We start from the raw sequence: 24,916 nt of genomic DNA, 5'->3' as shown, positions 1-24,916 counted from the left end.
ACAAAGGAGATTTATTGCCATGACCACATTGTAAACATAGTATTGCCAAAGCATTCCGCACAAGGCGTTATAACAGAACAAAGACAAAAAGAAACACTAAACATAAATGTCAACAATACATGAGGCTCAACAGCATAACACAAAACATACTGTATATGCCAACAACAACATAAAAACAACAGAACAACAATAAGGATGACATACAACATAATGTACAGGGTACAGTTTACAAAACTCTATTTACAGTGACAGGTACCATGAGTATCAGACAGCATGGCACCCAGCCGAGTTTCAAAATGATGCAGGGGAACCAAAGTGCTCAGTTTTAAACATGTTTGCAGACTGTTCCAAGTTAGTGGAGCTGCACATCTAAAAGCTTTCTTCCCTAAGACAGTCCTAGCACTTGGCACATTTAATAAAACAACATCATGAGATCTCAGGCAATACGTACTTTCAATTCTTCGAGAGATCAGAGAGCAGATATAAAAAGGTAGTTTACCCAGCATGGCTTTATAGATGAACATGTACCAGTGACTGAGCCTCCGTACAGTTAGTGAAGGCAGACCTGCCTCGGCATACAGGGTACAGTGATGAGTAAGTGCTTTACAGTTAGTAACACATCTCAGAGCGCTGTGATACGCAGCATCTAACTTTTCCAGGCAATGGGCAGGTGCATTCATATAGACCAGATCCCCAGAGTCCAGCACAGGTCAAAGGTCACAGAGCCTTTTCCTGGCCTCAAGCGAGAAACAGGACTTGTTCCTGTAGAAGAAACCTAGCTGCACCCTCAGATTTTTAAGCAGATTAGTGACCTGAAGTTTAAAAGTAAGACAATCATCAAGCCAGATACCAAGGTATTTGTAACAGGCAACAACTTCAAGTTTTGTTCCTTGCGTAGTTACAATATCAAAAACAGGCTCTGGTGTCTTTTTAGCTTTAGGAAAGAGCATTACCTTTGTTTGATCCACATTTAAAATAAGCTTTAGTTCAGAGCGCTGAGTCTGAATAATGTTAAAAACAGCCTGTAATTTAACAACAGCCTCTTTAATGGTGGGACCTGCACAGAACATCACAGTATCATCCGCATACAAATGTAAAGTAGCTTCATCCACATTATCACCTAAACTGTTAATATAGATGGAGAATAAAAGTGGTCCTAAAACAGAGCCTTGAGGAACACCATTAGTGATGTTTAACCACTCAGAAGACAGCCCATCAAAATGAACACATTGGAACCTTTCAGAGAGGTAGTTCACAAACCTCCCACTGCAAGGCTGGATATGCCAATACTGAGTAGCCTCTGCTTTAAGATGCGATGATCAACGGTGTCAAACGCTTTGGAAAGGTCAATAAACAGAGCTGCACAACTCTGCTTATCATCTAAAATACTCGTAATGTCATTCACCACTTTCATTGTCGCAGTGACGGTGCTGTGTTGCTTTCTGAATCCTGACTGATGTTTAGACCGGATATAATTTATACATAAAAACTCCTTTACTTGTTCACTCACAAGTCGTTCGAGCACCTTAGCCAGAACTGACAATTTAGAGATGGGCCTATAGTTATTTAAAATAGTTGCCTCCCCTCCTTTCAGTAAAGGCAAGACATAAGCTGACTTCCTACAGAGATGCTGTATGAGAAACCAATGTGAGTTTGGAACATTGAACAATGTAAATATATTGTAGTAGACCTCAACAATGGAATTATGATCAGTAGAGATGGCCGTGACATGGGACCTTTAACTTCCAAATATTTAAATGAAGTCTTAAAGTTTGGTTCTTTCCTCTCATTCTTCAAGGTGGAGGAAGACGAATGTCCAGACTCCCATGGTGGTCACGATCTCGGTGTACCAGGGTCACCAGACGGAGGGCTTCTTGGATCAGGTGCTGCTGGCCAGTGTGGTGGTAGAGCGATGGTACATGGCGCCCGGCGTTCGCAGAGTCCCGATAACAGACGGCAAACTCACTGCGACCCTCTTCCTGCCCTCAGGTAGGACTGGGGGATAGTTTAAAGGTCCCCTACTATGCAAAATCCACTTCTTCATGTCTCTTCTACATCAACATGTGTCCCCTCTTCTTCATGTCTCTTCTACATCAACGTGTGTCCCCTCTTCTTCATGTCTCTTCTACATCAACATGTGTCCCCTCTTCTTCATGTCTCTTCTACATCAACATGTGTCCCCGCTTCTTCATGTCTCTTCTACATCAACATGTGTCCCCTCTTCTTCATGTCTCTTCTACATCAACATGTGTCCCCTCTTCTTCATGTCTCTTCTACATCAACGTGTGTCCCCTCTTCTTCATGTCTCTTCTACATCAACATGTGTCCCCTCTTCTTCATGTCTCTTCTACATCAACATGTGTCCCCGCTTCTTCATGTCTCTTCTACATCAACATGTGTCCCCTCTTCTTCATGTCTCTTCTACATCAACATGTGTCCCCTCTTCTTCATGTCTCTTCTACATCAACATGTGTCCCCTCTTCTTCATGTCTCTTCTACATCAACATGTGTCCCCGCTTCTTCATGTCTCTTCTACATCAACATGTGTCCCCTCTTCTTCATGTCTCTTCTACATCAACATGTGTCCCCTCTTCTTCATGTCTCTTCTCCATCAACATGTGTCCCCTCTGTGGAAAGAGACTCTGAAAGTTTAAGGAACAAAGATTCTCTCTCTTTTTGATCCATTTCTATAAAAACCTGTCTGAAAATGAGCTGATCAGATTTTGGCCACTTTATGATGTCATAACGATGTTTTGTCTTCTGTAGCCAATCAGCAACAAGGTAACCCCCCCCTTATCACCTGACTCTCCTCTAGAGCACCATTGTGTTCTTTGTAACCAAATCTCTCTCAGAGGGGCGTGGGGAGGGGCTCCTTATTTTCATCTAAAGTAACAGACAGAGAATTAGCACTTTGGAAACAGGGCTGAAACAGAGGGGATTATGGGTAATGCTGCAATGATCTGTTGCAATCAGAGAAAGGTTCTGGATATATCTGAGACACATAATATATTGATGAAAAACAGTATAATAGGGGACCTTTTAAGGGAAGTTTCCTCTGGGGGGAGTTTAGAGGGGACGAGGTTCAAGGCCCTGAATTGAATCAAATTCTATCGTGGAAGACTTTGTGATATCAGCAAATATCGTGTCATTGTCCGAAGAATGAAGATTATATTGTATCCATTCTGATTTGTCTTTGGTGTCTTGACTCGTCTGAAGGACCTGGACCTTTCCCCGGACTCTTGGACCTTTGGGAACAGAACACATTTTTGTGGGAAATGGGTAAAAGGCCCTCTCAAATGCCATCTGACACAGCTCTGTTCACTTGACCGGATCTGAGGAACCCATTGAGGTCAGTTAAGCTTTTTAAAACACTGGAATTACACTAGTTTTTGTTCTGTCGTAGCCAGCCAGCTCTATAAACATCCTGACCTCTTTTCTTTTGGTTTGAGCGTCGGGCAGGCTGAAATGCCGTAGGTCTTTTCAACCTGTGGCTGCACCTGCCCGCCCCCCATGTGCTAGCCCAAATACCTTAGCCCCCTTTGCCAAACTGCACACTTCGCTAGGTTGGCTCCATTTGGTCCATATGCTGCTTCAACGTCTCAACAACAACCTGAATGGAAGTGCCACAAATTAGTAAAAACTGTACGGTGGAATAAGGCCTAGCTGATCCAGGAAAGCTTCAACTCGGGCCGTCAGATAAGCATTGAATGTATGCTTATCTGATGGCCTTATTGATAGTCAACACAGAACCAAGTTGACCTAACAGACTTGCATACGAGCACAATGGTCACTGTTGGACTCTTCTGCTACCCCTCCTTCTAGATTGGCTTGAAGCTCTTCGTGAACACTTTTCCTCTTGTGTTCATGCAGCTGATAGTGGAGTGAACGCATTGTGTTGCCCGGGTAATTTCTATGTCGAGTTGTTTGGGAGTCACATATCGGAAAACTGCCTTTGCAACAAAAAAAAACGTCTGCTTTCTGGCCCGGTGAGAGATTGTTGACACAACAAACGGGGACTGATATATCAGTTTTTGTTAGCTCCAGTTCAAACTCATCTCTCTCTCCATCATCCTAGAGGGTCCTCCTAAGGACCGACCAAAAAGAAAAAAGTCAATGTAGGCCACCAGGTCTGGAGGTCGCTCCGTGGATAAAAAGCGTCTCGTAGTACCCGCAAGAGATCAGAACCATCATGTATTATCCTACCGATTTCCTGATTCTGTCCAGCTGTCTGACCTTGGTTTGTGTGTGTGTGTGTGTGTGTGTGTATCTGTGTCTGTGTGTGCGTTGTCTCCTAGCTCAGCTGTGCAGTGTGTATCAGTAGGAGTCATGTGCAGCCGGTTGGTGGAAGTGTTGAACAAATACTGACTTACTTTCACGGGTAAGTTAATCTGCTTTCTGTTATCTTCATGCCTTTCTTTTTCTCTAGAGAATGACCTGCAGATTTTAATGAGCCTATCATATTTTCATATTTCCACCATCAAGACAACTTATTTTGTTTTTTAAATCAGAAACGCTTATAAGACTCGCTTTGACGAGAATAACCAAGTGATCTGGAGAGATTTGATGCTGCCCATCCCCACAGACCCCTCACTAAAGGTGGACGTGAGTACCACCAATTGTTCTGTTATTTTTTTACAAACTGTATACTATATAAAAGGGCCTTTTTGTGTTCATTTTCAGGTTCATATTAGTATGTATTGTCTCTACTTTAAAGAGTCCTCTCCTGCTGATGTTCAGGTGTATATCAGTATGTAGTGTCTCTACTTTAAAGAGTCCTCTCCTGCTGATGTTCAGGTGTATATCAGTATGTAGTGTCTCTACTTTAAAGAGTCCTCTCCTGCTGATGTTCTGGTGTATATCAGTATGTAGTGTCTCTACTTTAAAGAGTCCTCTCCTGCTGATGTTCAGGTGTATATCAGTATGTAGTGTCTCTACTTTAAAGAGTCCTCTCCTGCTGTGAAAGAAACTTCTGATCAGCAATGTGATGAAAGAATGGAAAACTGGAAACTGCTTAATCATCCACCGAAGTTTATTGAGTCACACGGCCGGGAGCGTTCACAAGATATCTTACACAACTTTCATCATGAAGAGACCCAGTCAACACTGAGGAATATAAAGAAACACAGCGCAAATCTACACAGAGAATATAGGAGTGGCCTATATTTGCGCGCTTTCCATCCTAATCGATACCAGACATGTTAAAGACAAAGGACTAGTCTGTTAAAGCCATCTGCGCATGGTCCACACTTCCCCCACAGGAAGGCAGGGCCTTTTGGCCTTTGCCCTGTTCAAATTACAAACGGCAGACAAAAGAGAAAACACTAACAGTCTCCCATGCACAGATCCCATTAAATATTTCCTTCACAGATCCTTCCTTTTTATCAATGTATTGATAACCAATTAACATTAGTCTAAGAATATTTCAGTCACTACTTAAATCAAATAAAACGTCCTCAGAGTTGTGTGGGTTCCCATTACATTAATTACATCAAAAGCAGAATAACATTGAAACAGTCAATCACAATAGTTGATACAGACAACTACAATAGAAAAATCATCTCTCTTCAGTGTTTGATTTATTTTGTCAAAAGGCACAATAATAACACATGAAATACAAAAATATAATAGTAAAATATATGTTTCAAAAACAAGATCTTTTATCATTTATCACTCAGTTAATCTCATTCATCAAACACAAATTCAAAATCAGCTTACATCTTAAAAATTTACTTCAAGGCAATTACTTATTAAAACACAATTAGGATTATAAGAAATCCAATTGAGGTATAAAATCAGAATCATAAGAGATCCAGTTAAGATTCACAGTTAAGAATCGATCAATCTGTAAAGTTACAGTGTCCTCAATCTTTAACATTGCATTACGTTTACTTCAATACGCTTAATTCAAGAGTAACCCTTAGCAAAAAAATCTATAGAATACTATAGAAAATCTATGGACAAATTCTATAGAAAATGTCTGTAGAATACTACAGGATTTTTGCGGATATACTATAGAAATTGCCTACGTGTTTTACTATAGATTCTGGGAAATAATCTATAGTAAAGACCAATGGACAAATTCTATAGAACATTTCTGTCGAATACTACAGGATTTTTGCGGATATACTATAGAAATTGCCTACGTGTTTTACTATAGATTCTGGGAAATAATCTATAGAAAAATCTATGGACAAATTCTATAGAACATTTCTGTAGAATACTACAGGATTTTTGCGGATATACTATAGAAATTGCCTACGTGTTTTACTATAGATTCTGGGAAATAATCTATAGAAAAATCTATGGACAAATTCTATAGAACATTTCTGTAGAATACTACAGGATTTTTGCGGATATACTATAGAAATTGCCTACGTGTTTTACTATAGATTCTGGGAAATAATCTATAGAATACTATTGTATAGAAAATATACACTGTAGATGTTTTTTTTGTAGAAAATAGTCTATAGAATCCTATAGAAAACCCCATGGATGCTTTCTATAGAACACCATAGAATTTGTGACCTATATTCTATAGAATCTATTGATGTTTCTATAACATTTGTGTAGAATATACTGCAGAATATTGTCAAATATTCTATGGATTTTACTATAGATTCTGCAAAATAATCTATAGAATCCTATAGAAAATTGCTATTGTTTTCTGTAAAATTGTTCTGCAGAATGTATAACATTAATTTACGGGAATTGCCCTTAAAGATTTTACAGGTTTTACAGATGTATCTGCTCTTTTTACAGTCAATAACATTTAATAAAAGTACAGCACTAAAACTTCTACGGGCAAAAAACCCGTAAAAAACGGTCAAATGACTGGCAGCAGGCTGCCAAACAAAAACCATAAAATTAAAGTAAAAATACTTTAACTGAAATAAAGTGCAAAAGCAATTAGTATACAGAAATTGTCCTTAAAGATTTTAGAGGAAACTTTCCTCTCTTTTCAAAATCCATTGTCTTAAAATGTTACATTAAAATACCTTAAATAAAGTTCTGATGAGAAAAACAGTTTTTTACATTTTCTTTTATTAGATTTGTATGATCAAACACTAAAATAAATACAGAACCTAAAGAGCTAGAATACTGTTATTTTACAGCTTTTTTCTAACATTTTCCAATCAAACAGGTTCAACAAAATGACATGACAAAATGTTCTGTAGGAAACAATTACTCTGAAAACTTAAAATATAAAAATATTTGTAGAATTATAGTACAACTAATGAATACAGCATTTCATATTTAAACATCATACTTATAAACAGTAGAAACAAAAAGTAAGTTGAATTTTTTAAGATTACTTTGAAACATTCTCAACTGAAAATAACAGAAATGGCAAAATGGCGACATATGCTCACATTGTCAATTTGAAGGAGCAGTGTGCAGGATTTAGTACGTCTAAAGGCACTGACACACCAAGCAGTCACCAGAGGACTAGCCGACGCTGAAGTCGGCTGTTGCCTGGCCGTGTTCTCCTGCGTTTTGGCCATGTGTCGCACGGGAACACACCGCACCGACTTCAGTGCGTGAGTTGCAATAACTCTCCTTACCAGCAGGCGGCGGTAGTGTGTATTCGTCATTCAAAAGAGGCAACAACCGGAAGACAGAGAAGAAGAAGAGTATCTTTTCTCCGTAATATCATACAGAGCTGGCCTCTCCTGGATCAAGGTGATGAGCAGGTCTTCGTTTGCATCATTCCAGATCGCCATGATGAGATGAAAATGAATAGCAGTCTGTGTGTGCCTTCTTAAATCGTTTGTTTACGTCCCTCACTTCCGCTTCGCTTCTCATGCACTGATTTGCTAGCTGAACAGCCAATCAGAGTGATTATTTGGTCCGACTGCCAGACCCGATGCATGGCCGATTCAACATGTTGAATCGGCCATGCATCGGGTCTGGCAGTCCAAATAAGGCGTGTCACGGTCGACGGTGCGGGACACACCAACCTGTCTACGGCGCCGCGAATGCCCGACAGCCTCTGACGGCCTCTGACTCCCAAAATCGGGTTGGTGTGTCAGGGCCTTAACAATGGGGATGTAGGTTCCAACCAATGGATAACTTGTTCACTCACCCTCCTATCCCAAGTTTGTAGGATAATGTATATTGGCTGCAAAAAACTTGAGGACCAATCATGTTTCCTCTGTCCATTCTGTGCTACTGTAGACGTGGCAGTGCAACCTAGAGGACAAACAGATCAGAATCAGAAACGGGTTTATTGCCAGGTATGTTCACACGTATGAGGAGGTGTCGTACATACAAATAAAAAATGTAAAAACTACACAGATAGCGAACTATATTAAGAAATAGAATGCAATAAATTATAGAATATAAAATATGGGCAGTAAGCAATATTTAAACATTGCATTATTTACCATCCTGTGATCTCCATGCAGAGTCTGCGTTGTGGCTGAGGTAAAGTGTCAGTGGGGGGGGGCGGGCCTTGTTGAGGTGCCGAGAGGTTCTGGTCCTGATGGAGAGAGGTTCTGGTCATGATGGAGAGAGGTTTTGGTCCTGATGGAGAGAGGTTCTGGTCCTGATGGAGAGAGGTTCTGGTCCTGATGGAGAGGTTCTGGTCCTGATGGAGAGAGGTTCTGGTCCTGATGGAGAGAGGTTCTGGTCCTGATGGTGCGCAGCCTCCAGCCAGAGGGTTGTGTTGAAGGCAGAGCTGAAGTCCACAAACAGGATCCTGGCATAGGTTCCTGCTGTGTCCAGGTGCTGGAGGAGGAAGTGAAGTGATAACTATTAGTAAACCATAATGATGGATGTTATTATCAGGGCATTGATTATTTCATAAGTTTAGAAGGGGGGAACATAGTCTAACAACAGTTAGCTTTTGTTAATTTTACCACGAGACAAACTTGTGAGACTTGTTTCTGAAATCCCTTTATCTTAAAGTGAATAAATAAAAAATAAAACAATGGAGGTGACCCTAAAACTAACCACTGGATTGCTTGTCTAACATGACCTAGTCAATAAGTGAGGTAAGGGTGGGAACAATCAAACACACCCTCCCAGGCACTACGTGTTGGCGAAGTACAACTGGGATTTCGAAGAGGAAGATATACTTGCTCAATTCTTAATAATAAAGAAAAACCAACAAATTGAGCACTTGAGTTTTCATTAGCAGCGCCTAGCTACAGCTGTGGAGCTTCGGTCAATACCACTAACAGTCTATTTCCTTAAAATGGTACATATCGATGAATCTATATTTTCATCTTCAGGTGATTACATCTGCATAATGTCCCTGTACAATAAGATTTGAGCATTTTGTAATCCAGTGAGGAAATTCAAGACCAGTAAATATTGATTGATTAAACAACACTAAATAAAATGTTAGTGCTTTCTTCAAACTCAGACTCTCTGCTGCGGCTGTACCTCAAAGACAAAACAATTGTCTTATGATCTTTGTTGAACAAGGTCTGATTGTCCTGTACATGTACAATGTGGGGTATTTTTAAATACTTTACTAAACCACATTCAATACTATGTTAGACACAAGTTAGTTATTACTCACATATCAAAGTCTTTTCATCTGCAAGATGGAAGAATAGCTGGGTGCTGCCTGGAGAGACTGATGAGGGACACAGGCTGGCGTCAGCAGCTTTCCACACAAAGCCATCACATCTTCTCTTCCATAGTCCTCGCTGTCCACTGGTGCTCTGTCAAAAGAGTGAACATCACAGCCGTCATGTTAACCCTTTGTTACACAACATACAACGACCATGTGTCAAAAGTGACCCGAATTAGTTTTAATTGTAAATATCTTTGCAATAAATTACTTTAACCATTCAGGATTCCAGGTATTCCTCAATTAACCTGTTTTGGATCAACACCAATTTGTATTTTTCCCTTTCTTACTTTTTGAATAAAAATCATGTTTGTATCACTACACTTCTAAGGCACAACATGGGTCAAACATTACCCGTATTATTTTTGCTAAGTTATTTCATGCATGGCTGAGTGTTTCTTTACTATACATTTTCAAAAATAATAAATGTTAGCAGTGATTTGGACCAAGCATGTATGATGTAGTAATACAAAAAGTATTTTAGTTCACACAGTGTGACATTAGCTAGTCATGTTAGCTTGTAATATATAGAGCAGAGCTAACTAGCAAGTTAGCCAAACGTTAGCGGTTAGCTGTTTATGCTATGCTAGCTGTTACTGAACATTAACAAACTAGATTCCGCTATAAGAAAGCTGTGAAACTTTACATTAAACTTGGCGACAACATTGTGACACCCCACTGCATGTTTATGTGTAATTCTCCCGTGTTGGAGACGAGAGGGTGGGGGGGCAGCACTGCAATAAACTGTAAGCTAACGTTAGCAGCCACCTGTTAACCCAGGTTTCCCGGGCGCAACATCTTGCAAGAAACAGCATGTCAGGGCTTCTTAACATTTAACAACCTATTAATGATGAATACCAACTTAACGGGAAGAAACTCAGCTAACTAGAAGTAGAAACGTAACCTTAAATAAAAAATAAAACATTCACAAGCTAAGGATTATCTAAATACATATTTAACTCCATTACAGTTGCAGGACTCACCAGATCTCAAGTCTTCTGTTCTTTGTTGACATCCCGATGCTCATATTTAACGTGTAAAACGATCCCGATATTAATCCATAAATTCCTGCAGCAGACATACAGATAGCTGTAGCTCGCAGGAGGAGTTTCAAATGTCAACGACAGGCGCGGACAGTTCTCATTGGCAGGTTTCTTCGATTACGTTTATATTAACCAATCAGGAGTGTTGTGGACTCATTCCAAACATGCCTGACTTGTCTGCCGTGTTTTGGCTGAATTCTATTTCAATTGCCGTAGCTCTGGCTGTCGGCCAGAATCCGAAAACCATACATTATACTGTAAAACTAAGGCTTATTACTGTATATTGACCAATGGGAGAATAAAAAACAGCAACATAAATAAAACAAGGATAACTGTGACTTGTTGAGTAAATAACAGTGTGTATTTTAAACCTTGATCCTCCCTGCAGAAATGTCTCCACTTTCTATCATTTTAATTTTTTTAATGATATTGTCAACTGTAGATGTTTACAATATAGTAAGTTAGGAATTTAATGAGAAAATATTTATTTACTTTTGTTTCAACATTGGATATTTTGTGTTTGTGGTGGATTCAATCGAATATTAAGAAAATGATGTATGTAAAAAGGTTTTAATTACATTTTACGTTTTTTTTATTTGACGCTTTTTTTTACAGTTTTATGATTAACTTAAAATTACAAAGAACATCTTAAAGTCTTATAATAGTAATACACTTTTATATTACGAGTTACATATTTAATTACAGATAATATCTGCCATTTTACAGGATTTTTCAAGTTATTTAAAAAAACATGATAATTACTATAAACATTTACAGTTATTTCCTGTAAAATTACAATCTTTTTTTACGGTGTATAATAGACTGCAAAACAGAGTAGAGTACTGCAGACTCCAATGAGTTGTTTTTAACAGACTCACACTAACAATATATATTGTTATATGTCACTTAGCTTTAATCTCCAGTTGTAACAGATAATTAGTTACATAACAAAAGTGATCAATGTATACATACAGATGTAGTCACATAAATTCTGGAGCATTTACATCAGATTACAAGGACAGTGACATTCATTCAGTTTAGAGTTCCTTTCCAATATGTTGTATGGTTGTATATGGTTATGTATAGGTTACATAATTTAATTGGGCACATAATCCAGTATACAGTATACAGTATACAGTTGTAAAGATTTCAAAGGGACCCATACAGCTTTTGCAAAGCAGCTCAGTTCCACAAAATGATGTAGATTACTATGGTTTTCTCTATTCCAATTTAAAGACGAGTTGTATAGAATTCTATAGAATTCTATAGAATGTAGTATAGGTTGCATCAGAGAGAAAATGTCAGGTATGTTTTCTTTGAATGCTATAGATTTCTACAAATGTCTATAGATTTCTATAGATTTCTACAGATATGTCATGAGTCGGTTCTGTCCTATAGAATTCTTTAGATTGTTATAGTTTTAATTATAGAAGTTTATAGAAAAGTACACATTTATAGTATTCTACAGAATGATCTAGAGATTTCTATAGTATTCTATAGAATTCTTTAGCATGGCTTACAAATACGACAATATTCTATAACATGCTATAGATTTCTACAAGATTCTATAGGATTCTATAGGATGTTATAGATTTTTTTGCTAAGGCACTTTACTACATACATTTTATTCAAATACATTTGTTCAAAATCTGAATAGGAAAAGTCAGACATTTTATTGTAACAACCTGAGGAAGGAAAAATCAAAAACATCTGTTCTTTATTCAAGGAAAAATCAAAACATTTATTCTTTATTCTGAGTGTCAACTTTAATCAATTTATCAATCGCTGAAAGGAGGTACCCATGCTACAGGAACTGCGATGGAGACCCATGGATCTAGAAGATCAGCGTCGTACATCAACATTGTGTCATTTACAGTTGAATACCCCACTAGCCTCTGTGGGGCCTGGAGGGCAGTCTTGGCAACCCTGCGTATGGCTAATTTAACTACAGTGATCAAACAAATCACTAGGATTAGCACAACCAAGATAAACACTGCAACAGTAACAACAAATGTAACCAACCCCGCTCCCCAGCATCCAAGGGTTCCACTTAAATCCCCAAATGTAAACCCATGAGTTTCATGCAATTCTTATATCCCGTTAGCCGTATCATGAATCATATCCATAACTTCCGGTGTGGCATCAGAAACAAAGGAACAGCACTCCGCACCAATTACTTTACATGCACCCCCCTGGGCAGCTAAGAGGAGGTCCAGCGCCATGCGATTCTGTAGTGCTACTGTCCTAACTTCTTGTAATTCTTTGTGTTCAGCTAACTTCGCTGTGTTAGATACATTTAGATGATTTTCCACTACTTTGGATAATGCCATGATTTCCTGCTGACTAACATAAATGCCGTACCAAGGCAAAAATAGTCTCGCTATCTGTTGTTCTTTTGTAATGGACCTGCTGTTCCTGTGTAGAGAGGGAAGTATAGCTGCAATCTCATTTGCCTCTACTTTACGGATTAAAGGAATTAGGTAGGCTAGATAACAGGTGCCATAAAAACGTCATACGGCACGCAGCCATACGCTCGGTCCCCACAAACTAAGTAAACTCTCTGTGGGAGGGGAATTCTGGCTAATTTTACCCTCACTATGGTATTACATTCGCTGTGTCCCACATCTGGAGAGGTGTGAGATCCTGCTTCATTCTGGAAACAGATGGACACATTCTTCCATTCATGTACTACAATTGGGGGAACATATATTGAACAGTCACATGTAGGGGGATTGCCTAGAGGTATTGGTTGCGTACAATCATGTATTTTAACCTCAACGGAGTCCACTGTTCTGGAGCCAAACCAGGGTACCACTGTCACTAAAGCTTCAACTAATAAAGATGCCATGTGTGGTTGTTTTGTGCATGTTGGACTTGTGGAATTAACCGAACAGTTAGTTTGTACAAGAGCTAACTGGAATCTGTATTCAAAAGCTAGCTGAATGTATTTCTTCACATATATTAGTTTTAAAAACATCAATCGTTTGAAACCGTCAGGCAGGTAATTTTTATTTACTGTCTCAACAATGAGAGAGACCAGACCCTCGTACTGTAAGGGTTTATCAGAGTCTGTTGGATATGAAGGAGTGTAGCAGTCCTCAGCCTCATCGCTAATTCTGGAATCAATGTCATTCCAGCTGACTAATTTATAGTCCGCTTTTGTAAAAGGAATTGGGCTAAACATAGGAGAATGCATGGATTCTGGCATATTTTGGCACAGCCAACAGTTGCTAATATTGCGTTCATGTGCGTAGTCTAACATTAAACTTACTGCAGAATTAGTTTTAGTTTGTTTAAAAGGAGTGATTAAGGCCTTTTTTGAAAAATCTACATCACCTCCTGAGTGTTTAAGTGGAGTGGATAGAACATTTGTTTTTCTATCTGGTCCAGACAGTTTGCATGCAGTAGCACCTGTATTGGGAACCTGGTAATCTGGTTTCCTCACTCTACATGTTGCCTCATCCCTTATCAGTGTCTTAACCTGTTCTCTAGTGCTACACCACAGTTCTGGGGGCATGTCTTCAATGGTGTTGAGTGCTATTCTTACCCCCTCCGATGCCACCCTGTCCGCACGGTACTGGTCCATTGGATATATCTCCCATGTTAAGTGAACTAAGGACACATAAAATATAATAATACAGTTAGATGGATCACATATTAAAGCTGGACAGTTAAAAGAAACAGTCTCTGATTTATGATCAGGGAGGGAGACAATCCTCCTGATTCTTCCTCCTTTTCTCTCTCTTTGTGTCTCTCGCACCATACTGAATGTCTGTGTGGTGATTGGATACAACCTGTCCTTGTCGCTAGGCACTGTTTTGCCCGTTGGTGTCGTTTTGCCCTCAGGGTCTGGGCCCTGAGTGGTCAAGTCGTCTGCGCTCGTAGATAAGAGCACCTTATTTTCTTCCTCAGACGGGCGAGATCCCTTGCCACCTGTCGTTGGGATTTCCACAGCTTCATCTAGCAGGGCGTCCTTGGCCAGGTACTGAAGACCCAGCATGACGATGATGATGCCTTCACACGCCAGCATCCGGTAGAGGAGAGAGACGACATCTGGTAGCGTGAATCCACTCCGGTCTCCCTTGTACTCTCAGGGCTGTTCTGGTCACTATTAACACCTGGAAAGGACCTTTCCACCTGGGAGACAGAGCATCTTTTTCAAGAGATTTGATTAGTACATTATCACCAATCTGAAAGGGGTGGGTGGGCTCCTCTCCCGGCTGGGGGAGCCTGTCAGCCACCTGCCTGTGAACCTTTCTCAACATGTCAGTTAGATATGTGACATAGTTAGTCATGTAATCATCTGTCCACAAAAGAGTGAGTTTGTGGGGTGTTACTGGGGGGCTAGATCCTGCGAACATTACCCTTCTCATCAATACCTCGTGTGGGCTAAGCCCTGTCGTTGCATTTGGCGAGCTTCTGATGGAGCACAGAACTAGCGGCAGCGCGTCTACCCATTTTAGTCCTGTGGTCAACATTGTTTTAGTGAGTTTCTCCTTTATAGTCAAGTTCATTCTCTCAACCTGGCCTGAGCTCTGTGGGTGATAGGGAACATGCAATTGCCATTTGAACCCTAACACTGTAGCTAGACTCTGGGTTATCTTAGAAACGAATGCTGGACCTCTGTCACTGTTAATTCCTGTGGGCACACCAAATCTAGGAATAACATCTTTGAGAAGACACTTTACAACTGTTCTAGCGTCTTCTTTTCTGGTAGGGTAGGCCTCTACCCATTTGGAGAACTGGCACACTATTACCAAAATATATTTGAATCCTTGGCATGGTGGCATATGTGAAAAGTCAATTTGCATATTTACAAAAGGCCCCGAGGGGGGCGGTAAGTGTTCATGCTGAACTTGACCACTTCTTCGTCTTGTCTGCTGGCATATCATGCATCTATCTACAAGGGTCTGTGTAGCTAGTGTAATGCCTGGAGCAAACCATTGGGAGTTTATAATCCCATTCATCCCTCCTTTTCCTACATGTGATTTGCCATGTGCAACATGTGCCAACACATGGAGGAACGAACGTGGACAGACCATCCGTCCGTCTGGGTGGAGCCACAAGCTGGACTCAGCGTCAAGTGTACAACCTCGTCTTAGCCATAAATCTTTCTCCCTAACATCAGCGCGGGCTTGCATGTCCGCGACATCATTAAAGGAAGGCAAAGAAATGGGCTCTGCGGATTGTGTCAAGGGGCATTGGAGCACCATAGAAGAGCAGGAAACTGCTGCTTGTTTAGCCGCGGTGTCGGCTAACGCATTTCCACACGAAATAGGATCATCAGAATTTGTGTGAGCAGCACACTACTTCTAGCTGTGTAGGGAGCATGATAGCGTCTAATAGCTGAGCTACTAACGCATGATGTTGAATAGGCTTACTGGCCGATATTAAGAAACCGCGCATTTTCCACAAGACACCAAAATCATGGCACACACCAAATGCATACCTGGAGTCTGTGAAAATGGTTGCAACTCTATCTTTAGCCAAAATACATGCCCTCAGCAGAGCATACAACTCTGCAGCCTGAGCTGACGTGCCATTTGGCAAGGCCCGGCTTTCTAAAACTTCCCAGTCATTTACAACAGCATAGCCTGCTAAGTGTACTGTGTCAGACGGCCTGCTTGCAGACCCGTCTGTGTATAGAATCATATCTGAATTAGGGATAGGAGTTTGCAACATATCAGTTCTGGGGGAAGAAGACGTGTCAATCGTTGTGACACAGTCATGTGTTATTTCAAAATCTGGAATTGGCACCAGCGTAGCTGGGTTTAGAGGGGGAGAGCGTTTAAGTGTGATGTGTGGGCTTGAAAGAATTATTGCTTCATAACCAGAGCGCCTTGCTGCTGTCATATGCTGAGTAGCAGAGGTGTTCAGAATATGCAAAACTGCATGTGGGACATGTACTACACAGTCACTGGCCAGTACAATGGGAGAGGATTGTTTGATAACAATTGCAACTGCGGCCACTGCCCGCAGGCAGTAAGGCATACCAAGTACCACAGGGGAGAGTCGAGATGAGTAGTATGCAACAGGCCGGAAATTAGAGCCATGCTTCTGTACCAAGATGCCCGCTGCAAAGCCCCCCTTTTCATGGACGTGCAGGTGACACGGCTGATGGTAATCAGGGAGCCCCAGGGCCGGAGCTGATGTCAGGGCTCGCTTTAAGTCCTGAAAAGCTGTGTGCATGTCCTCAGACCATTGAACAATGTTAGGAGCAGCCTGCAGAGTGGCAGCACGCAGGACAGAGTCCATAGCAGCGTACTCGTATATCAAGTGTCTGCAATAGTTAGCCATGCCCAAAAAAGACAGCATGTCTTTCTTTGTGCGGGGTGGTGCCACTTTGTTCAAAAGGCAAATCCTTGCTGGCGAGAGGAGTCGGTGTCCATCCCTCAGAATGTGACCCAGATACGTGACCTCAGTCTGGCAGTACTGCAACTTAGCCAGGGATGCTCTGTGTCCGCATTCAGAAAGTCTTTTCATGAGCAGAATGGAGTCGATGCGACATGCGTCCATGTTGGGAGAAGCTAACAACAGGTCATCTGCGTACTGAAGCAAGGTACTACCTCCGGTAAGGACCAAAGTGTCCAGATCTCTCTTAACCGCTGCTGCGTACACAGTAGGCGATTCAACATACCCCTGTGGGAGGCGCGTGTATGTGATTTGTTTACCTTTAAAAGTAAATGCAAACAGATACTGGCTGTCTGGATGCAGAGAAAAATGCTGAACACAAATCAATTACTGTGTAACATTTTGAATCTGGCGGTAATGATGCAAGAAATGAATTAGTGTCAGGTACTATAGGAGCAAACGCCACTCATCAGGGCGATTGTGTTTAGGTATGGGCAGAATCGGAGTATTACACGGGCTGGTCGTGTAGATTAACACGCCTTGATCGAGCAGATATTGGATGACTCCTTCTATTCCCAAAATGGCTCTATGGGGTAAATTGTACTGTCTGATAGCTGGCAATCTGGCATTGGCTTTAAGTGTGGCTCTGTGTGGAGGGGCTGAGCAAACAAACCCCACATGATTCTTGTGTTTAGCCCATAATGTGGCCGGAACCTCAGAAAAATCTGATGGGGGTCCATATTGTGTGAGTGCAGGTGGCTGTAAATGAAGAAATGTGCTGTGAGGGAGAGAAAGTTGCTCGGAGAGATACAGCATGTAATGTTCGTGTGTGTGTGTGTGTGTGTGTGTGTGTGTGTGTGTGTGTGTCAGTGGGCTACCATGACCCCCACTTCCTGAAGTGACCGCTAGTGTGAGGTGAGGGATCGTGTCTGCAGCATAAAGAGCCTGCTGTGAGGGTGTGAGCCTAACAGGCAATGCGCACCCCTGGGGTCCTAAAAATAGAAACTGCTCACATTCCAACTGATCTGAGCTGTTGCAAAAACCTCTTGCTGATAGCGCATAGTCATCTGATGGGTTAAAAGCAGCTGTGCAGTGACAATTAACACAGGCCGCATAAGGGACATTAAGGAAGCACACACAGGGGAAATGCTAGCAGTTGTCTGAATTCCTGTTGTTGAGAAAACAGAAATCATGTTGAAATCTGGAAATGACCAACAATAAAGGTTGTCTTGAGATGATTGAATGAATTGGACAGCTTGATAGACTTTGCTGTCAGGAATAGTCAAAAACAATCCGTCTGGAGTGCAATGTATTGTTGCTTGTAATTTACAAAGCAAATCTCTGCCCATTAGATTAACCATCTGAAATAATGAAAGAGTGTTGGACATGTGATCCTTCGATTGAAATATTAGTTTTCTCTGAAATGGGCTCGGACATAGGAATGCCAGAAACTCCCATTGTTGTAACAAAATTATTGGTTGCTTCACACACTTTTTCCTTCGTGCGCACTGCTGATAATGTTGCTCCGCTGTCAATCAAAATGTCTACCGCCTTACCACTGAAATCAACGGGCATAATCGGATCTTCACGCGGGTTATTGGAAAGGTGAATTGTTGCTGCTTGAATGGGGAAATGCTGTGAATCTGACCCTATTTCTTCATGATGGCACCTCTATCGTCTATTAAATTGACTTTGCTGACCGTTTTGGCTCTGTTGAGCCTGCCTGTCGTATTGACTGTTAAGGGAAGGGGGAGGCAATAATGCAGGGTGTTGGGGGGGCTGGGGGAGAGCAGGCAATGTATCCTGCTGTGCTCGCCAGCGCCTCTCGCACTGCCCCGCCCAGTGATCCGTTCCACCACAGACGTGACACGGCATCAACTTTTTGGAATTTTTATTCTGCTGCTGTCTGCCCTTGTCTTGATAACCCTGTGATCTTCCCTGATTTTGATACTGCTGTGTGCGGTTTTGTCCCTGAAATTGCTGCGAGTTATCTGCACTCTGATAAGCCTGTGTATGTTGGGGCAACTTTTGCATCAGCTGGGCAATTCTGGGGGTCAGAAATATCTGATTTCTATGTAACGCGCGCATTGTGGCTATCGTGGGTTTCCAGGTTTTGATTTGCCAGTCCGGAGTGGTCATCATATACGCCTGAGCTGTTTCAGGGATTAAATTATGTAACAAAGTCTGTATGGCGAACAAATCATTGCCCTCCCTTTTAATGCCCGCGTTATTATCCCACACTGTCATGAAACGCTGGAGAAATTCTGGGACAGTTTCTGTTGGGTTCTGTACGCAAGCCATCACTAGCGAAAAATCTGTGAGTTTTAGCGCATGCTCTGATCGCAACAGCAGCTACAGTCTGGATCCACATATCACGCGTCTGTGTCGCAGGCCAGTCACCTGCAGGCGTACAGACAGGGAATTTGAATTCGTACCTGCACGTGGGCCAATCTGCCTTGTATGTTAGGATTATCAGCTGTTTAACATCATGAACTAGACAGTTATAAACTGAGCAGACATTAGTCAACCACGACAGATACTCATCTGGGCTTTTAGTGGGACTTGGAGCGTGATTAGTGACATCCATGACCTCAGCGGGTTTCCAAGGCTTATAAACTGGAACATCTCCTATCAGGATTTTCGGTGCGGTCACAGCTTCAGCTGAATTATTATCCTGAGATGTTTGCAGTCTTGTGATAATTCTATGCGGGACATAGTTGTTAAAACTGGTGCCGTACGGCGTGTTTGGATTGTGTAACACTTTCGTTGCGGAGCCAGAAGTCGGGTGTGTAATGGGCTGCTATCTGGCATTTCCTCTCCACTGTCCGCTGCACTATGTTCCTGCTGCTCACTTTCTTGTTGTCTATACTGTCCTGCCTGATATGTCAACCCATTTTGATTCATGATAGCTGCAGCTGACATTAACAGATCATCATCGGAGTTTCTTGCCCCAGAATTTGAGAGTCCTATTATTTGTGTGCAGAGAGCTACAGCCTGCTTTTCCTCCAGCAGCCCAGCGTCTGTTAAAATGGAAATTAGCTGAGCTGTGCTGGGAGATTTCCCTTGTATTTTCAGCCAATCGTACATAACTGATTTCGCAATGGCTGCAACGTCCTTTCCGTGTCTTTCCTTAATTCTGGACATGTTCTCTGATTTAACATCAAAAGCAGCCTCGAGGCTAAGCAAATGAAAATCCGCTGCGCATTTCGAAACCCTATCAATCAGAGCTTTGAGCTCAATGGAGCCTCGCTCGGTGCCAACTGATTTTTCATTTTTCCGCTCATTATAACCTCTTTTTTCTGCAATAGTCATCCAAGCTTTAACACATTCCTTCATGTATGTTACATCCCAGGAGCAATTCGCCTCATGTTCAATTAATTTGAATGCCTGCCACAACACGGCCATGTCAAAAGTACCAGTTAACGGCCAATCAAACAGAATCTTTCCTTTCTGACTATTCTGTTGTGAGTGTTCACAAAGTAACGATGTGAATGGCATAACTTTAGTCCAATCCAAGCTTCTTCCAACAATGCCAGACGGCATATTGGGGGAAAACATGTGAGTGTAATGGCTGTCTGTAATAGGATTTTTTGGAAATGTCTTGGTGCTTGAATTATTTGTCCTCTTACCAACCGAATCTTTTGTGGAGACAGTATTACCCATATTTAACGGTTAGTACAATAAAACAAACACTGCAATTAGACAAACAAACATAAACTCTCAACAACCATCAGCGTGACAAAAAACTCTTCCAGCTTAATTTTAATCCGAATTAGGGAGATTTTCAGAGGGGGTAGAGAAATATCTGTTTAATTATGAGTGCCTCATAATGTTCAGCAATCCATATATGACATTCTCACACCACGTTTAACCACTTTCTTTAGTTCAAAAATGGCAATCGCGGAAATAATGACCATTTAGTACTGTTCCAATCTGTTGAAGAGCAATAACTAATTTTATTCTCAAATCAACAACCACTATGCTTATTTTAGTGGTGCTCTGCTTTTTTTCGTCCAAAAGCATAGACTTTAATTTTTTCTCACTCTTTCTTCCCAAAAAAACCAACATCTAAATTCAGCAATTCATATATGACATTCTCACACCACGTTTAACCACTTTCTTTAGTTAAAAAATGGCAATAATCGCGGAAATAATGACTATTTGCTATTCCTCTCTCTTTGTCTGCATGCGGCTCTCCACAGGGGGAGAGAATCCGCAACTCAGCAGAAATCCTGTTGATTTAGGCCATTTATCCTCTGAAATCTCCTGAATTCGGCGATTTGTTTCAATACAAATCTATCACATTGCTTCTAATGCAGAAGCTCCACTTTACTGATGCTCTCTTTCAAGGTCTCTCCGAATATTTGCTGTGTGTAATTGTCCGGTAATTTAATTCCGAGAATCACACACAGAGGAAATCGATGAAAGTCGATATTCCGAGGTTATTTATTAGCCCCAAATATTCTCATTGTTTTTACATGGGCCGTGTTTGTTCTGTAAGCACATGCCCCAGCAACAACCACGGGGAAAATCGGCCAGGACAACGTTCCCTTTTGACACCGATTCCCCAAGGTTATGATTAATCCTCCGAATGTAAATGAGTAGAGAAACCAAAAAAAAAAATTGCAGCAGCTCAGTTCTTTCAGGTAATTTATAATACCGTCAATCACAGACACTGGCAAGCCAATCTCAAAATAGAAATGTACTTACCAGCCTCTGAAGATATTTTGGTATCCTGTCGTGACGCCAATGTGTGAAAGAAACTTCTGATCAGCAATGTGATGAAAGAATGGAAAACTGGAAACTGCTTAATCATCCACCGAAGTTTATTGAGAGTTACACGGCCGGGAGCGTTCACAAGATATCTTACACAACTTTCATCATGAAGAGACCCAGTCAACACTGAGGAATATACAGAAACACAGCGCAAATCTACACAGAGAATATAGGAGTGGCCTATATTCGCACGCTTTCCATCCTAATCAATACCAGACATGTTGAAGACAAAGGACTAGTCTGGTAAAGCCATCTGCGCATGGTCCACACTTCCCCCACAGGAAGGCAGGGCCTTTTGGCCTTTGCCCTGTTCAAATTACAAACAGCAGACAAAAGAGAAAACACTAACAGTCAACCATGCACAGATCCCATTAAATATTTCCTTCACAGACGATGTTCAGGTGTATATCAGTATGTAGTGTCTCTACTTTAAAGAGTCCTCTCCTGCTGATGTTCAGGTGTATATCAGTATGTAGTGTCTCTACTTTAAAGAGTCCTCTCCTGCTGATGTTCAGGTGTATATCAGTATGTAGTGCCTCTGCTTTAAAGAGTCCTCTCCTGCTGATGTTCAGGTGTATATCAGTATGTAGTGTCTCTACTGGGACATGTCTCCATGCTTTAATGTTCAAAAAGCTCTTTATTTTTCTCATAATGCCTGTGCTGCAGCACCTATTTTCACCCTCTGTCTGAAACCAGCTTGTCTGCTCTGTGGAGTGTGTGGGAAATACACTTTGGGAATGTAGCCTTTGCAGACCATCAACATGCACAAAAACCTTTATAACACCCTACAGGAAAGGGAAAATCCCAGAAAGCACAAAAGGGCTAAAGCTATGTAGATAATGTTATACTTCTATATTTACAATCTGAAACGCTGCTGCTGTGTGTCTCTGAGCAGATGGGACGACTGCAGTGTCCTCTGCTGCTCGTTGTTGGTGAGGACGATCAGAACTGGCCCACCTACGAGTCTGCAATGGACGTGAGTTATTCACCATGACATGAAACACCGAAAACATGGATAACTACATGATACATGAACAACCCATTTTTGTATCCTTGCCATGTACATTTGATTAAATCTCATTCTGTTTTAAAACACATATATATGTATATCAAGGATCAAACTGGTGTAATAGTTTTTATTCTTTTTTTCCACCCAAATTTAAACCCATTTATGTTTTTCTCTTCTAGGACCAAATGTTTTCTTATTAAGCTGGCATAATATTTCACTAAGATCTCGTTCAAAACAGGGCATTGTGAGCGGACTGAAATATTTGCAGGACAATTTGTGGACTTGCACGGCTCTATACGCTATCATAGTAATTGCTTTTAATTGCGGGTCATCATTATTATTTAACAGTGAGCACATGCAACTTTTTGCAGTCTAAAACGCATATTAATGACTTTTTTATTTAGTTGAAGCTTATCATTATATTATTGATGGTCATTGGAGGCAGTGTGGCTCGAGATATACAGTTAACAGATGATGGCAACAGAAACAATAGAAGAAGTAAAAGACATATCTAAGACATATGAGATTATTATGTGTTTAACTTCCTGTTTTGCAGATGAAAGAGATGATGGAGCGGGCGGGGAACAGCCACCTTCTGACTGTCCTCTCCTATAAGAACACCGGTCACCTGATCGAACCTCCATTCACGCCGTTCGCCCGAGCCAGCACCTTCAAAACGGTCACTAACCCACCAACCAAGGGTAGGATACGATAATACTTGAATGGTCAGATCAAGTCTGAAATGTGACTTGCATCACAGCAGCTCCATGTGTCACATCAACAGACAGATATCAAGACACAATGCATGAAAGCACAATCAGTGAGAGAAAACATGCTCAAAGACCCTTCAGCGTGCATTTGATCTGGCTCTGTATTTACTGAGAGGATTGACTGGTGCAAAAAGAATGCTTCAGTCTGACTTTATTGAATTGAGGGACCCTGTATCTCCCATTAGATGGAAGCAGTTCATATGCTCTGTTCAGAACATGGTTTGTGTCCGAGATGATGTTGTTGGACAGCCTTATTAAGTTGTTATGAAAGGCTGAGTCATACAGTCTCTGACAGGGTTGACCGACAATCTTTGAGCATATTTTTAACAAGTGGAGCTGTTTTGATTTTAAAGCTGTTGACTAACACTTGTACCAGGTAATATTGCAGTACTGTATTTCTCAGTGAATCAAAGTTAGGGTGCTTACATTTAGGACTTTGAGTTTTGACTGCTATAGTTTGGCTTGTTGTATTCGCAGTGATGGCTCTGTGGGGCGGAGAGCTGGTGGCACTTTCTCGCGCTCAGGAAGACGCCTGGAGGAAGACGCTGGTCTTTCTGAGGGAGAATCTGTACGGCGGCATGAAACATGGTGCTTCATTTTCCAACCTGTAACCAAGACCATCCATCCTTCTTCTCCTACTCATCGGTGGTCTGGTCGCAGGGGTAGCAGTTCCAGCAGAGAGCCCCAAACTTCCCTTTCCCTGTAACCAAGACAACAACTAATAATCACACTAACTGGGACTTCTGGCGCCTTGGATTCAGGAAGTAACAGTCCGCTCTATTTTTTTCCTCATGCTTAATCATGATGGGGGGAATTCTTGTTTTTCTTACAGCTAAACACAGTTCATCTATCTCAGTCACCGTGGTGGCCAGAGAAACAGACTCCATGCCTGCATTTGTTTTTCATGCCAGAAAAGTTACCTTTAATTGTAATTATTATTCTTTATAATCAAGTTGATTACATCTTACTGGTTGAATCAGTACAAAGTATTAATAACTTGTGGTAATATTTAAGTTTATTTATATAGCCAGTGGGTGATTTTAGGGTGGATTCCATCACCCTTGTTCAAATAGAGTCCAAAATACAACTTCCATTATAGAGAGAGTAGGGGCAGAGGGGGACTCTAGTTTAATATATTTTAATCTACCTGACTCATTAATCTTCTCTGACATTTTAATGTACTGTTGTGCATGAACACGTCGTAAAATCCAGATAATTATTAGCCATTGTTGGAATTTCTGTATTTTCGAGAAGTTATTTTCTGTTTTGCCTCGTTCGGACCATGAGTAAAATAAAAATGTTTTCTGTTTTAAAATTCCTGTCTCCTGCATTTTGGTCCACCCTCTTGTCACGACCTTTGTCCTCCTACCCGTCCTTCAGAGCGTCT

The 24,916-nt window shown here is 41.2% G+C and overlaps 1 protein-coding gene and 1 long non-coding RNA gene across 2 annotated transcripts; one reads left to right on the top strand and one right to left on the bottom strand.

Annotated features, from left to right (window-relative positions):
* The first annotated feature begins 331 nt into the window (after nucleotides 1–331).
* On the top strand, nucleotides 332–24,208 carry LOC139434037 (peroxisomal succinyl-coenzyme A thioesterase-like). The gene is made up of 8 exons (XM_071203419.1): nucleotides 332–351; nucleotides 1,799–1,989; nucleotides 3,217–3,268; nucleotides 4,301–4,378; nucleotides 4,509–4,602; nucleotides 22,646–22,726; nucleotides 23,316–23,460; nucleotides 24,007–24,208. The coding sequence occupies exons 1-8, from the start codon at nucleotides 332–334 to the stop codon at nucleotides 24,138–24,140; spliced, it is 795 nt and encodes a 264-aa protein (XP_071059520.1). The 3' UTR covers nucleotides 24,141–24,208.
* On the bottom strand, nucleotides 8,607–10,592 carry LOC139434025 (uncharacterized). The gene is made up of 3 exons (XR_011643427.1): nucleotides 10,564–10,592; nucleotides 9,527–9,671; nucleotides 8,607–8,727 (listed from the first exon to the last, which is right to left on the bottom strand). It is a non-coding gene; the product is annotated as an uncharacterized lncRNA (long non-coding RNA).
* Nucleotides 24,209–24,916: the final 708 nt, after the last annotated feature.

The sequence above is a fragment of the Pseudochaenichthys georgianus genome, chromosome 6, assembly GCF_902827115.2.
Source record: "Pseudochaenichthys georgianus chromosome 6, fPseGeo1.2, whole genome shotgun sequence".
NCBI lineage: Eukaryota > Metazoa > Chordata > Actinopteri > Perciformes > Channichthyidae > Pseudochaenichthys > Pseudochaenichthys georgianus.
Note: the sequence above shows the minus strand (reverse complement) of the source record. Positions and strands in the feature narration are given on the sequence as shown.

Coding starts and splice junctions, on each gene's coding strand:
- LOC139434037 (XM_071203419.1), top strand. CDS start 332: ATGTTTGCAGACTGTTCCAA. Junction 4,379..4,508: donor ATACTGACTTACTTTCACGG/GTAAGTTAATCT, acceptor TTTTTAAATCAG/AAACGCTTATAAGACTCGCT. Junction 23,461..24,006: donor CACTAACCCACCAACCAAGG/GTAGGATACGAT, acceptor TTGTATTCGCAG/TGATGGCTCTGTGGGGCGGA.